Source organism: Chiroxiphia lanceolata, chromosome 1 (genome assembly GCF_009829145.1).
Source record: "Chiroxiphia lanceolata isolate bChiLan1 chromosome 1, bChiLan1.pri, whole genome shotgun sequence".
Classification (NCBI taxonomy): Eukaryota; Metazoa; Chordata; class Aves; order Passeriformes; family Pipridae; genus Chiroxiphia; species Chiroxiphia lanceolata.
In genome coordinates this window covers 20,021,243-20,034,150 of record NC_045637.1, presented here as the reverse complement: position 1 = coordinate 20,034,150, position 12,908 = coordinate 20,021,243, and the positions used below count along the sequence as shown (strand labels likewise).

At 36.8% G+C, this 12,908-nt stretch overlaps 1 protein-coding gene across 4 annotated transcripts in view; it reads left to right on the top strand.

Annotated features, from left to right (window-relative positions):
• Window positions 1-12,908, top strand: part of ZFPM2 (zinc finger protein, FOG family member 2) — a 307,827-nt gene that overhangs the window by 146,185 nt on the left and 148,734 nt on the right. For all 4 annotated transcript variants that reach the window (XM_032698256.1, XM_032698266.1, XM_032698276.1 and 1 more), the window contains one exon: window positions 2,481-2,599. In XM_032698256.1, coding sequence (XP_032554147.1) covers window positions 2,481-2,599 — 119 coding nt within the window. The remainder of the gene's footprint in view (window positions 1-2,480; window positions 2,600-12,908) is intronic.

Sequence of the window (12,908 nt, the reverse complement as noted above, 5' to 3'; positions counted from 1 at the left end):
GTAACAAAAGAGAATGAGAGAAAGAATCCATATTAACTTATTTAATTATCAACTGAAGGGAAATATTACATGTTTGGAAAAAAAATGTTTGATCTTGTTTGCCTCAAACCTGAACTACTTACCAGATATAAGATTCATATTATTAATTTTATTTAAAATATAATGTGTAATGATGTGTACCTTAAAACTTCAGTAGGTTTTTGGATATCACTGGATGATCTGCCCTAAGTTTGTCGTTCTTAATCCATTAAAAGACAGGCCTGCTTGTAAATCCACAGGTACAGATAAGGAGTCACTGTTTGACTGTGTCTGAACCCTTTTCAAATGAAAAATGTCAGTGGCAGAAAGGGAGGCTGAATTATTTTTTAAAAGGGTTTTCAAAGATTCTCATGATTCCTCTGGTATCAGTTAAATGTGACATGTCCATAGACATAGCTGTTTTTTAGTGTGTGAAAGCAAGCAAATGCTGCAGTTTTCGTCTCTATGAAGAGAGAAAATGCTGCAGTATGGTTAAGTGATAAACATGTTACCTTGCAATTTCTCTCTTCCATAATTAACATATAAAGAGATTTTTTTAAGTTAATACAATTTTTAACAATGTGACTATGAGAAGAAAAAAATGCATTTATGGGGTTTTTTTCTGTTTGGATGCATATATATCATATGTGTAAATTAGATATAATTAATCCGTAAGCTTTCCTACTCACATACTGCCTTTTAAAATGTCATAGCACTGTCATGATGCGGACTCACCCACATACATAGAAGCTTTTGTAAACCAATACAGCTCTATTTCCTAGATTCGTTCCAGTTTGCAGGAAGGATCTGATGCACAATTTTACGTAGAGTAGTTTCGTAATCTGCAACACTCAGAGGTGAAATTTAGATTTCTGTGCTTGAAAGTGGAAGCTGAAGCCAAGTCATCTCTTTGGAAAATGGTCAAGATTCACGCCTCTGGACAAGGAAAAGCTTTGCAGCCTGACTGTATGTAAATCCAGGCATCTGTGGGAATGGTTAGCTTGAGGAGGTCTGTGGAGGCTGCCTGTGAGCCAGGAGTTACTCACTTCCTGCGGTCCAAGGTTCATTTCACAACAACCGCCAGTTCTAAATCTGTGATGAGTTGACTCCTTGCACAGTTGGACTTTACTCTGTTTGTGGGAAAGCACCATCCTGATTTGGGGTAGAGTTGTTGAGATGTGCTGATGCAAAAGACAGGAATCGCTATTGCATCTGTTTGGTGTGGAAAGAGAGGAAGGGACTTCGGCAGTCATGGAAAACAGGTCCTGAGAAATCATGGCTACAGCAGAGTCTTGGTGAGTTCTGCTGCTCATGAGAACCACAGATTTTTTGCCTACCTGCAGGAAGGGCAAAGCTTGGAAGTGCAAGAGCATGGAAAAATGCAGTTAAACATCTAACAAGAAGAGCACAGATAAGCCTCTCCTTGTTCCATTCTATCCCCCTGAAAGTCTGAAACCAGAATTTATTGTATCCATTTTAGAAAATAGTGTTAGAAATTGTGTATATAAATATAACTGTTGCTGTATTTTTAATTGAAACATCTGTTGATAGAAAAATAGGCTTAGAGAAGAGGCTACTTCCAAAGAAGGGTTGTCCAGACTATTTTTTCAATCTTGAAATGAAGTGATAAAAATATGGGGGAGAAAAGTGGTGACTGAATTTTATTTTTCCCTCCATGAGAATGATCAATTATGTATTATCCTTTCTCTTTACTGGAAAATCCAGAATAGTTAAGGCGAGCTAAAGAAACAAATTCACTTGTAAGTGTTAATTTTTAAGTCCTTATTTTCAGAAATAAAATTTGTTTTTAAAAAAAACCCAAAAATCATTATATAGCCTCCCCATTGCTTTTACATATTTTGTGTTATAACTTTAAGCTAACAATTAAAAGTATTTTTGATCTAATTCTGAAATATTACTGCCTGTAAAACCTCATTCAGTTGAAATTTCTGTTTGTAATTGTAGTAAATGTTTTTAATAGTATCTCAGAGATACTGTGGATTTATATCGCTATATGGTGTGTCTCTCAAATTTTTAGTAGCTTCATGTTTCAAAATGTGATCCTGTGCAGCAAAATGCGTCAGCGAGGTTAATACACCAGGTGTGGCTGCTATTGCACTCTCTCCTTTCAGCTGTCATCTCCCCCCTCCTCAGCACTTCTTAAGAACTTTTATGAAATGGCTATTCTGAATAAAATTGCTTTCAAACTCTAATGTGTGTGAAAAGATGCAAGAAAGAAACGTGATTTTCTAAACCAAATTTGAATATAATTATAAGGGAAAAAGGTTTGTTTTTCTTCTGCAGGATGACAAGATCAGTTGTTTTTCAGACAAGCATAATTAATTCTCATTATATTGGTCCTCAGAACATTGTGCGTCTAAAACCAACACAAAGGCAGAGGTGGTTGTTGTCAAGGCATGAGTGAAAGTACTCTCAACACTGCTTGTTTTCTTTGTTTGCAGGAGAGTTGGAGGTGGTCCAGAAAGACGGGGAGCGCAAGATTCAGAGCCGGCAGCAGCTTCCGGTTGGAACAACGTGGGGGCCTTTCGCTGGGAAGATGGATCTGAATAATAACACCTTGGTATGTAGATGCTCTGAGGCACTTTGCTTTGTTATATTGTGTGTTGTTCTTTAGGGAATAACCTGAATTGCTACTCAGGCAGAGCATTTGAAAACAGGCATTGTTAGCTTTAATGGACAGTGGTATTTGGCTCTTTTCCAATTAGTTCATCTATGGCAACCATCCATGTGAAGTTATTTGGAGCACAGGTTAATAGTATTTAACTTGTTATTTTACAGGAGGGAAATGTCACTTCCTTGTTTGCTGAACCAAGCTGTTGTGTTTCAGTAGTAATATCTGATTTTTTCAGTGTTTTTTTAAATTTTTTTATAGCATTAATTTTTGAATACCTAGCTTATATTAACAAATGGTATAAAAATAAATAACTACATTATTTTAGGATAAAATTAATTAAATTTGCCATACTGTTAATGTAACTGAATATAGAAAACTCTTCCATCAAATTAACATTTTTTTAAAGGCATCAAAAGACACCTATCATATTCTATATTTTCCTTGCCTTTTCTTATTGCAGAAAGTATGTGGACCATATTACTTAAAAATAATGCTTTGCTGGCCTTGGTTCAGTGCACAGAAAATCATATCATTCCTAGGTCTTCATTTCTTCTTTGTTTGTATTGGTTTTAAGTCTGAGCTTCAAAATTATTTGTGTATAGTTCAGATTAATTTTCTGAGAATATCAGGAAGGAAGCAACTAATATCTCTAGGAGAAGGGTTTAAACAATCTTGGAACATGCATTGCATTGCCCTTTGGGATACTTCTGAAGAACCATTATCTGCAGTTTGATCACTGTTTGCTATTACAGACTTTGCATTGAATGTATTTAGCATAATGACCTGTGGAACTGTTTTCACAGAAGGGGATTACGTATATTTGGGGTACGCGAATCTGTGCTGTAAATGGAGAAGCTGAGCTTCCCAGTGTTCACCAATGCTAAGTATTGTCCTGCCCTTGGAGGACCTGAAGAGAGTGAGGAGCTCTGAGTTGCTGATGAATCATCTGGGACAGTGAGAGAAGGGTTATGTGGACATGAGAGAAAAGGGGGGAAATTGATAGTCTTTAACTCCTCTCTGTAGAACCCATGCCTGTACGTTAGAGTTCTCTTTCTAAGGGCTTGCTGAATAGGATGCATGCTAGTTTCTGTAAATATGCATATTAAAATTTGACTGAAACATTATTCTAAGTACATAGTAGCCATTTAAAGTCTTAATATTTTGCACCCTTTAGCATAATTTATTGATCAAAAGGTGCTAAGAAATGTTATAGAAAGTGGCATGGAAACTTTGTCTAAGTTTCCTAGAGTTCAGTATTCCCAACCCAGATCACATTTTCCATTCAGGCACCTGAATAAAGAATAGATTTTCAAAAGTACTGCAGAGTCAAAATGCCTTATTGTTAGAAAGGAGAAACTGGAAGATTTGAATACTTGTCTCCATCTTCTCCGTCCGTTTAATTTTTATTTCTGATAACCACCTGTAATTCAAATAATTTTCTAAATTCCACTATTCCTACTTTCATCAACTTTCATGTAACCAAAACCTTAGTCCTGTTGTAGCTCAAAGTTAGTGCACAGTCCATAACTTAGGAGAATTGCTATTTTGGTGTGGTCCCTCTTACCCTGTCCACTTGTACCACTTCCTCAGGTATATAGGACATGAAGATAAAGTTTAAGTATATGAGATTATGTTGATTGACCCTTTGCTACAAAATTAATCAGATATTCTTAGGATTAATTTGCAACATGTCAGCCGTCAAACATGTTGTTTCACTTTTGTTTTTTGATGGAGATATGGAGCAACTAGAATCCTTCTAGGAGGAGCTTGCTTCCCATTTGGTAGCACAGGCATATATTGGGTCTGTTATTTGTGAATCTCTCACTTTTGCTGTATCAAAAACATTTCGCTAAGATATTTGGGGTTTAATGAACTGGTAATTAAGCAGTGAACAGAACTGACTTAATTTGGTAATTGTAATGGGATGGTACAGCTTTCTCAAAGTAGTTCAGAGAGATGTGGGATGAAAATCTTAAGGACTTTTTTCCTCTAAACTTTCTCTAAACTGGAAAGATATTTTGTTTCTTGTCAAATTAAAACCCATAAACCCTATTTTTGCTAACACTTGAAAGATTTTACTTTTACCTACAAACATAAATACATTTGGAAATCTGAAAAGGTTCCTGTGAACAGAAGTTTTGTTCTCAGAAATAGTATTTTGTCCTCTGAGCCAGTCCATCCTTTGAGTAAGTTAAAAGTGAACAGGATATCATTGTGAGCAATCTGATTTAACTTCGAAGTTGGATCTGACTTTGAAGTTTGCCCTGCTTTGAGCAGGAGTTTGGACTGGATGACCTCCAGAGGTCCCTTCCAACCTGAATTATTCTGTGATTCTAAGTGTTGTTTCTTTTTCTCAAATATCAGATGTTTCCTGTAATCCTACATTTGTTACTTTAGAATGCTGTGTGAAGAAATGTAAACCTTTTGATGCAACTTTAATTTACTGTTAAAGCAACAAAATCCCAGTGCCAGCTTCTACATATTTTTTGTTATATCTTTTTTTTAATTGAAATTATTCAGGTTTATTTATGAGTTTTTTGTTTGCTTGACATATTTGATTACTTATCTCACTATCGTACATGTTCTCTGTTGTTCATAAGAGGAGTTGTGATTCCTTACATAGGTTATTTGTATATGTTTTGGAAAGCTCATTTGGGTAAAGCCTCATGTCGCTAGAATTCAAACAAACTTTCCCATGAGCAGCTGACAGCAGGTTTAGTTCTTTTCTGAAGAATCTTCAAATTGAGATCTTCAAATATTGCACTACTATAAACATCAAATAATTTTTGGAAAAGAGCTTTAATGTGGATTTTTGGTATAGAGAGGAAAGAAAAGAAAAATTGAGGGACCCTCAGGTGAGTAAATATCATAATTTTTCAGCTGCTGTCTTTATTGGGAAATATGTTTGTGGTTGACTACAAGTACCTTACCCAACTTTAGCAATGTGACGCTGCCTCACAGGATTCATTACCTAACTCTAACAGTTACAGCTTACTTAGTACCCTTGCACTCTGCACTGAATACAGCCTGTACATGCAATATCCTGTTGAAGTGCTTCTTGTTTCAAGCAGCGCTGTGTTGCTGAATACAGTCTCACTGCTGTTGGCTGAGGAGACAGAGCAAGTTAATTAATTCAGCATGGTATTTAATTGAGTCACTGTGCCAGATGTCAATTACTTTTTAGATCTTTCAAGTTTCTGTCTTGAAGTACTTTAGCAGTATACATCTCAGAGTACTGGAAGGTTGGGTACCTTGAACAAAAATTATTTAAATGCTGTTCAGAATTGTAAAAGGAATAGCAGTATTTTACTTCATCAGCAGTGTTCCAGCACTGTCAGGAGATATGGTAGTGCAAGGCTCATATCAGGACTGAAGAATACTCAAATTCTAATGGTAGACTTGAAATAACTCAATGACTATTAAAGTTCTTAATTTTTCTCATCTAGGAGTTTAGCCAATATTCATGAGTTACAGATAATTACATTATGTAATAGTGTATGTCATGCATTACTGTTACTGTTGATGAAACGATTTGCATGCAGCCACCAGAAATCTTAAGAATGTTGGTTTTAACAAATGAGTCTCAGATCTTAAAACTTGTCTAGGCATTTAATTTTTATTTCAATCTGACCTTAAGAACTCCTTATATCATTATTAAATATTTATTGATATATATTTAGATACTTTTATTAAATGTAGGGTGATAGATCTCATATCTAGATACTTTTAATGATCTGTTCTTGTAATTTTGCCAAACTGGTAAAATTCCTCTATTCTCGGCTGCATGTGTAGTTTGTATCTCTCTGCACAATTGGGCATAGAGGTTATTGCCTTCCATTTCCCTCCACTGCTTTCACTTTCCATTTACTGTTCCATAATAATTGATAGTCCCAAGAAAATGAAATGCATCGGAATATCTTTTCAAGCCTAGAAAGTGTACATGTCTACATGTTTCCAGGTTCTGTTTGAGATTTGCTGTTTTGACAAACAGTCTCATGAAGAGTTTGTAGAATATTGTTGTCTGTCTACAGCTGGTGAGAACTCAGTTGTAGAAAGGAAGACGACATGATTTCACCAGGAAGGCTCCAACTTTGTGCCTTGCTGCATCACAGAAGATTCAGTAGTTCATGAGTACCTACAAGCAGACAGGAATATATTTCAAAGCATGAGATTCCTAGCTTGTAATTCTTGTCTTTAACAAGAAGGTGGGTTTGCGCAAATGCCAAGTCTAATGTGACCATGCAGGTGAGAAGAGCAGAAGACCTCTCTAGGCTGGTCATACAGACTGCTGAAAGAGGAGCTGCTGTGTGTAAGCAGACCTAAATTTAAGGCACTAGCAGCCTAGTTAAGGAAAAGCCATTCACTTGCCTTTTTTCATCTGTAAATATTTTCCCTATTTGAGGGGACAGTTTGGTGGGAATGAGGCCCTTGGAAACGAAAGCAGCAGTGAACCATGTAGCCCACGATGGACATCAAACAGTGGTTGCTCCAGCAGCCGTGTGGAGGCATTCTGAGAGGCCTTTTCCTTTGGCTGCTTCTGTCTAGTTTTTGGTGTTAATCTGTGCCCATGGCATGGTTTTGTGAAGCAAAACAATGAGCAGCTGGATGCAGCCCCCCATTCTTGTATCCTTGTCTCAGGGAGGAGCATGCGAGGTAGGCCTGTACTGGCCTGATAAGGAAAAGAGGATTCAATGTGACTGTGAAGGAAATCCACAGGAGGAGAGTGTGGAGGGCTGGGCCAGACAAGCAGTGGAATGCAGCAGGCACCCTTTAACGGGATCTGGGAGATTCAGCACCAAAGAGACACTTCATCTGGAAGACACACTCACAGAAGTGTTTGACAGGGTAGCGTGTGAAGGGCTGAGGATTCATGGTTCAGAATGCAGCAAAGTTGCTCACTACCTCATCTGGGACTAGTCACTTTGGGTCAAAAACCTTGTGTAGGTTGGACAGAGACTTTAATCTTCAGAGTTGCAGCACAAGGATTTTCTGGTACCTTTGGCTGCAGGTGCTGCATGGCCATGGAGACAACCAGTAGTCTGTCCACAGTCAGGCTGTAGCCAGTCTGTAGCGTCTGTTTATCTTGTTCAGACATGGAAAGGGATAAGGTAGATTTGATCTTTCAGTATTGAGCTGCAAATGAAGATTATGGCTCTTAAGATCACAGAGCTATTTTTATATTTAATTATCAAAAATAGTGTATTGAGTAATGAACCTTGATTCTAAACTTTGTTATACTGATTTTATACCTTTAAATATGTCAAGGGACTGGAAAAGCCTTTATTTCTCATTTTTACTACTATTACTGTCAGGTTCTTCATATCTAGAACTAGTTTAAGATCACTTCCTTCTGTCTCAAACACAAGCAGATGTTATCGTTGTAGCACTTCAGGACAGCACATGGTGTCACGCCAACAGCCAGGAAGGTGCTGGTCCACTGTGCATGTGTTGGGATTCTCCACTTAGAATCATAGTATCATTAAAGTTGGAAAAGACCTCTAAGAGCATAGAGTCCAACTGTTAACCCAACACAACCATGACATGTCCTCTAAACATCTTTTGAACTCTTCAGAGATGGTAATTCCAACACTTATCCAGGTAACCTGTTCCAATACCTGACCACTCTTTCAGCGAGGAAAGTTTTCCTAATATCTAATGTAAACCTTCTCTGGCACAACTTGAGGCCATTTCATACGAACTGAAACATTTCAAAATATTGAGATATGCCAAGATGATGTGGACATCCACATGTCCATCCACGATGGTTTTGAGAACACATCACCTCACATTGCCTTACCTTTTACCACATGCTCTCCCATTTATATAGACATGTAGTTGAGGAGAAAACAGTAATAGAAAGACTCTTTTTAAACTTTTGTCCATAATTGTAGTTTATACACTTTTTTTAAAAAAAGTTATTTCTGTTCTTTTATTTACATTTACACAAAAGAGTTAATTTAAACATGTTACTAATACAACAGCAAGATGTAGTATCTGAATAAACGCTCTGTTTTGGAAAATACTGAAAGCATTTATGGTAGGTTGGCTTTTGGATTTCTTAGACCTTCCTTAACAACAGGGGTCAGAAATCTAAGGAAGTATTCCATATCGTCTTTTAGCATAACACAACATATAAATAAGGCACAGATAAGAGAGCTCGCTCTCTTCTCTCTTCCGGTGACTGAAGGCGACAGGTCTCTCCGTAGACAGTCTTTGCTTGTATAGGCCAGGGCCTGCCTGCTTAGACCTGCCATTACCTCTGGTCCTTTCGGGAGGCATGGGGAGTTAGTTGGTGCTTTGCACAGTTCTGTTGTTTCGTTCAGGGAGGTGTTTAATGTGTTTTTTTATTTGTTTGTTCGCTAACTCTCTATTAGCGGTATATATTTGGAGGATATTTGGTTTTTTTATCCCTGTTTCCCCCTCCCTTTTCCCTTTTTTGCCCCCTTGGGAGTTCCCTATTGTGTGTACAATATATTCAAATCGTATATATAATTGTAAGTATATGTAAATACATATTTTTGATATAATCCCGTTTTTGTTCAGACTTCCTTCGGTTTTTCTGTAGTTGGTTTTTTTCCCTTGTTTGAGAGAGCAGGAGGGGGGAGGATACAGCTTGGACTCGGCAAAAGAGCCAGACCAAACTTACACAGCATTTTTTTCCCAGTTTGCAGAATTTGTTTCCAGATCGCAAATAGATGATGAAGCAACATGGTACATTAAAAGAAAGAGCACCTTGATCCTACACCTTTGTCTAAATGCTAATAGTACACTGGTATTAGTACTGCACACCATTACCACAGCTGTAATTTTAGGCTATTAAATATTTAAGGGACATAAAAATAAGACAGGATTGAAATTACATCTTTTTTTTTTTCCTTCATTTCTGAATGGGTAATTTCCAGAATGTAGTATTATGTCAACAGAGGATTTTTACATAAAATTGCTCTTGCTTTTTAATCTCTTTTCCTTGACTATAGCCCTTATATGGAATACATATACCCATGGTGCATTTTGACATCTATTTATCAAAACAGCAGAACTTTAACATTTGTTTAAAACTACCACTGGTCACTTTGAAAGGTTTTTAAAAATAATTCAGTGACTTGGTGCTTGCTATAAGCAACTCCATTAAGCAGAATTTATCCTAATACTATTGTAATTAAGTAGTAGACATTGCCAATCATTCCTGTTAAACTAACTTAGTTCCCTGGGACAAAACTTGATAAACTTTCTGTCCTATTTTGGCAAGCTTCATTTCAGTAGGGGGTCTTTTGGAAAATGGGAATGTACCCTGGGGCACATTGCCAGCGTGGTGAGAGCAGAGCAAGGGGATGGCCCAGCAGGAGAGAGGAGGCAAAGTCAGGAGCCTAGAACAGAAAAAAAAGGGAGAAATTTGGTCCAGGGCCTCTCGGGCATCAGTAGAGGGAGATGCTATCTGAAAGCACCAGGCTCTTACACTTTAGGATCACAGAATCACAAAATATGCTGAGTTGGAAAGGACTCACAAGACAAGCTGTTTGGAGAGAATCACTGCAATAAACTTCAGTAGCAACATATTCTTGTGCTTCTAGACTGTCTTAATCATTTTCTAGCTAGTCTAATCTTCTCTGTACCACAGGCTTTAAGACTCAAATGCTTATTTTGCTAAATTTATAACACAAATTTTAGAATGGGATGTAGTCTTATTTTAAAACTTCATACAAGAGAAATAATTTATCTCCATTTAAGGTCAGTCATGTACCTCATTGCACTGCAGTACCTAAAAGACACTAGTTCTATACTCATATTTAAAATGAGAAATTTAACAATAATGTTGTCCTCTGAGGATATTTTTTCAATTCATGTTTTTTATAGTGATACCTCTTCTTATTTATGAAACATAAGTATTATAGACTAAGCAGATATAAAATGTCAGATTTAAATATTCAGCAGCTTTTGAAATACCTTCCTTCTCACTAAATGTTAACACTATTTTTTTATTCTGAAATAAAATTCAGTTTCTAAAATGTGGACACTTTTTTTTCAGCAGTTTCACATTCATAGAGCAAGCATGGGAAATTCTAGCTTCATCATTTTAGCGGAACATAAAACTATGAAGGTGCTTGTTTCTGTGAAAATGTTTGCATTGTTAAGCCAAGTATTTGGTAGTTACAATGGACACTGAAATGAAAGAACCGAAGGCTTGTGCTCTTTCTTTGAACACTTGAAAATAAAATGTCCTGGACACTCCTGGGTATTTTTGGGGCTATTACATATAAAGCTATGCCTGCCCAAGGGTAGTTAGCCTTAGAGTACATTGGTAGTGGAAAAAAGCACTGTGATGCTGTTGCCTGTGGAACTGTGGTAGCACTTGTGTTCCACTCAGTATGTTGTCAAGATGTGCTGTCTGGACATACAAATGCATAGGATTATGAAAACATCAAGGGTGCTTTCCATAGGATTCATAGAGGCAACAGTGGGCAGTTGTTTGGAATAAAAGTGTGTTGTAGAGAAAATTTTGGTGTGAAAAGAAAATTCACGTTTTGGTGGTGCCAAAATTTGTTTGTGTTAATAGAAATGCAGACCAAGATACCATATCATAGTAACAATAACAATATTTGAAATAATTGTCTATCTTCATTTAAATAAAAAAATTACTTCAAATAAAGGAATGGAACAGTGATTTCACTTAAGATGGTGGCGCCTTGCCATTCCATACAGTGTGATGGAATGATCAAAATTCCAAAGATCATTTCCTTTTCTGTCTGAATATGCTTGAGAGAAGTAGCCTGCAAGTTTTCAAAAATGATAGAACTAAAGGGTATTTCTGGTTGGTTTATTACCAGCCAAATTAACTGTGTTCTGTGAAAGTATGGTATATATATGAATATATATGTAAACGTAAAAAAAAAAATATAAGTATATATACCTACATATATATACACACAATGTAAGTGATTGTGACTATATAAAAATAGCACATTCTAGTCAAAAGAAAGTATTGATTGTTACTGTGTCCTAAAATCGTCATTCAACTGTAGCTCCTCTTCTAATGATGTTGTAGTATCACATAGCCAGTAGCAAAATGTGTCCTTTTCTGCATGCAGCAGATCCACTTTGTACCACCAAAATATGGGCAATACAGAACTTGACCTGAGAAATTCAGTGCTGAGTGAAGTTTGTAAATGTCCTGAACCTCATTTATCAAGCCAGGAGAAAAAGTTCGTCAACCTAATCCTGTGGTGGCTCCTCAGGCTCCAGAGAAGCTCAAAAGACAATTAGCTCCAGCCATTAGGGCTCCAGAGCAAAGAGCAGGGGAGACACCATCAATTGCTGTCCTTACCCTCCCTACCAGCTCCAGACCGGTTGCAGCAGAGGAGGGGCTGCACAGCTAGTACTCTACCTGATGATATTATTTATTTTATAGAGGTTTTTGGGGTTTTATCCCCTTTCTTTTCACTAATGCATTTTATTGTGTATTCCACAGACTAGAGAGTAGGGGAAATGTTTAAATGTATTTACAAAACGCCTTATAACTTGTGAATCATTAAACATAGTTATAATTTTTTGAGCTCTTTTAACATACTTAGAGAATAATTGAGTTTTGCATAGACAAAATACTGCCTTTTCTGTACTGTAAGGCCACGGTAGCATTCTGAACACTACTGATGCATTTAGAATGAACTACATAACTATGAGATATCATCATAGTTTATGTAGATTATTCTGACTCTGAGACTATGTCTTACAATTTAAAATTCTCCCTGTCACAGATTAGTTTTTATATCTTGTTTTTGACATTTGATATTTGAAATGCACAGAAGATATTATTTTTAATAGAAACTCCATGTATGTTAATAATTATTATTTATGTATTTATTTATAAACATCTCACATTTCCAAAAATACTTTTTCTTCTTTGAAGCTTTCTTTCTTTTCCACATGACAGTCTCTGATCTGGGGGATGAGTGACCACTTTTTTTAAACACAGAATTGGAACTCCTGCCATGTGTGAGGACATTAAAGACAAGTTTAGAGGAGCTGAGGGAGGTGTGCCTCAAAGCTGGGGAGGTGAGGAAGGATCCTTCCCTCTCTCCCCCTCCTGCAAGCTGTTGTCCTCACTTTTGGAAGAAAACTGGGGCAAATTAGCATAAAGGAAAAAGAGCAATAAAGCAGAAAACAATAGTAGATCTAAAATATCTTAGTTATTTCTTTTCTGCTTGTGTTGAAGCTGTCTGGTTCTACTATTGCTAATTTTTAATTCTGCAGTAGACCT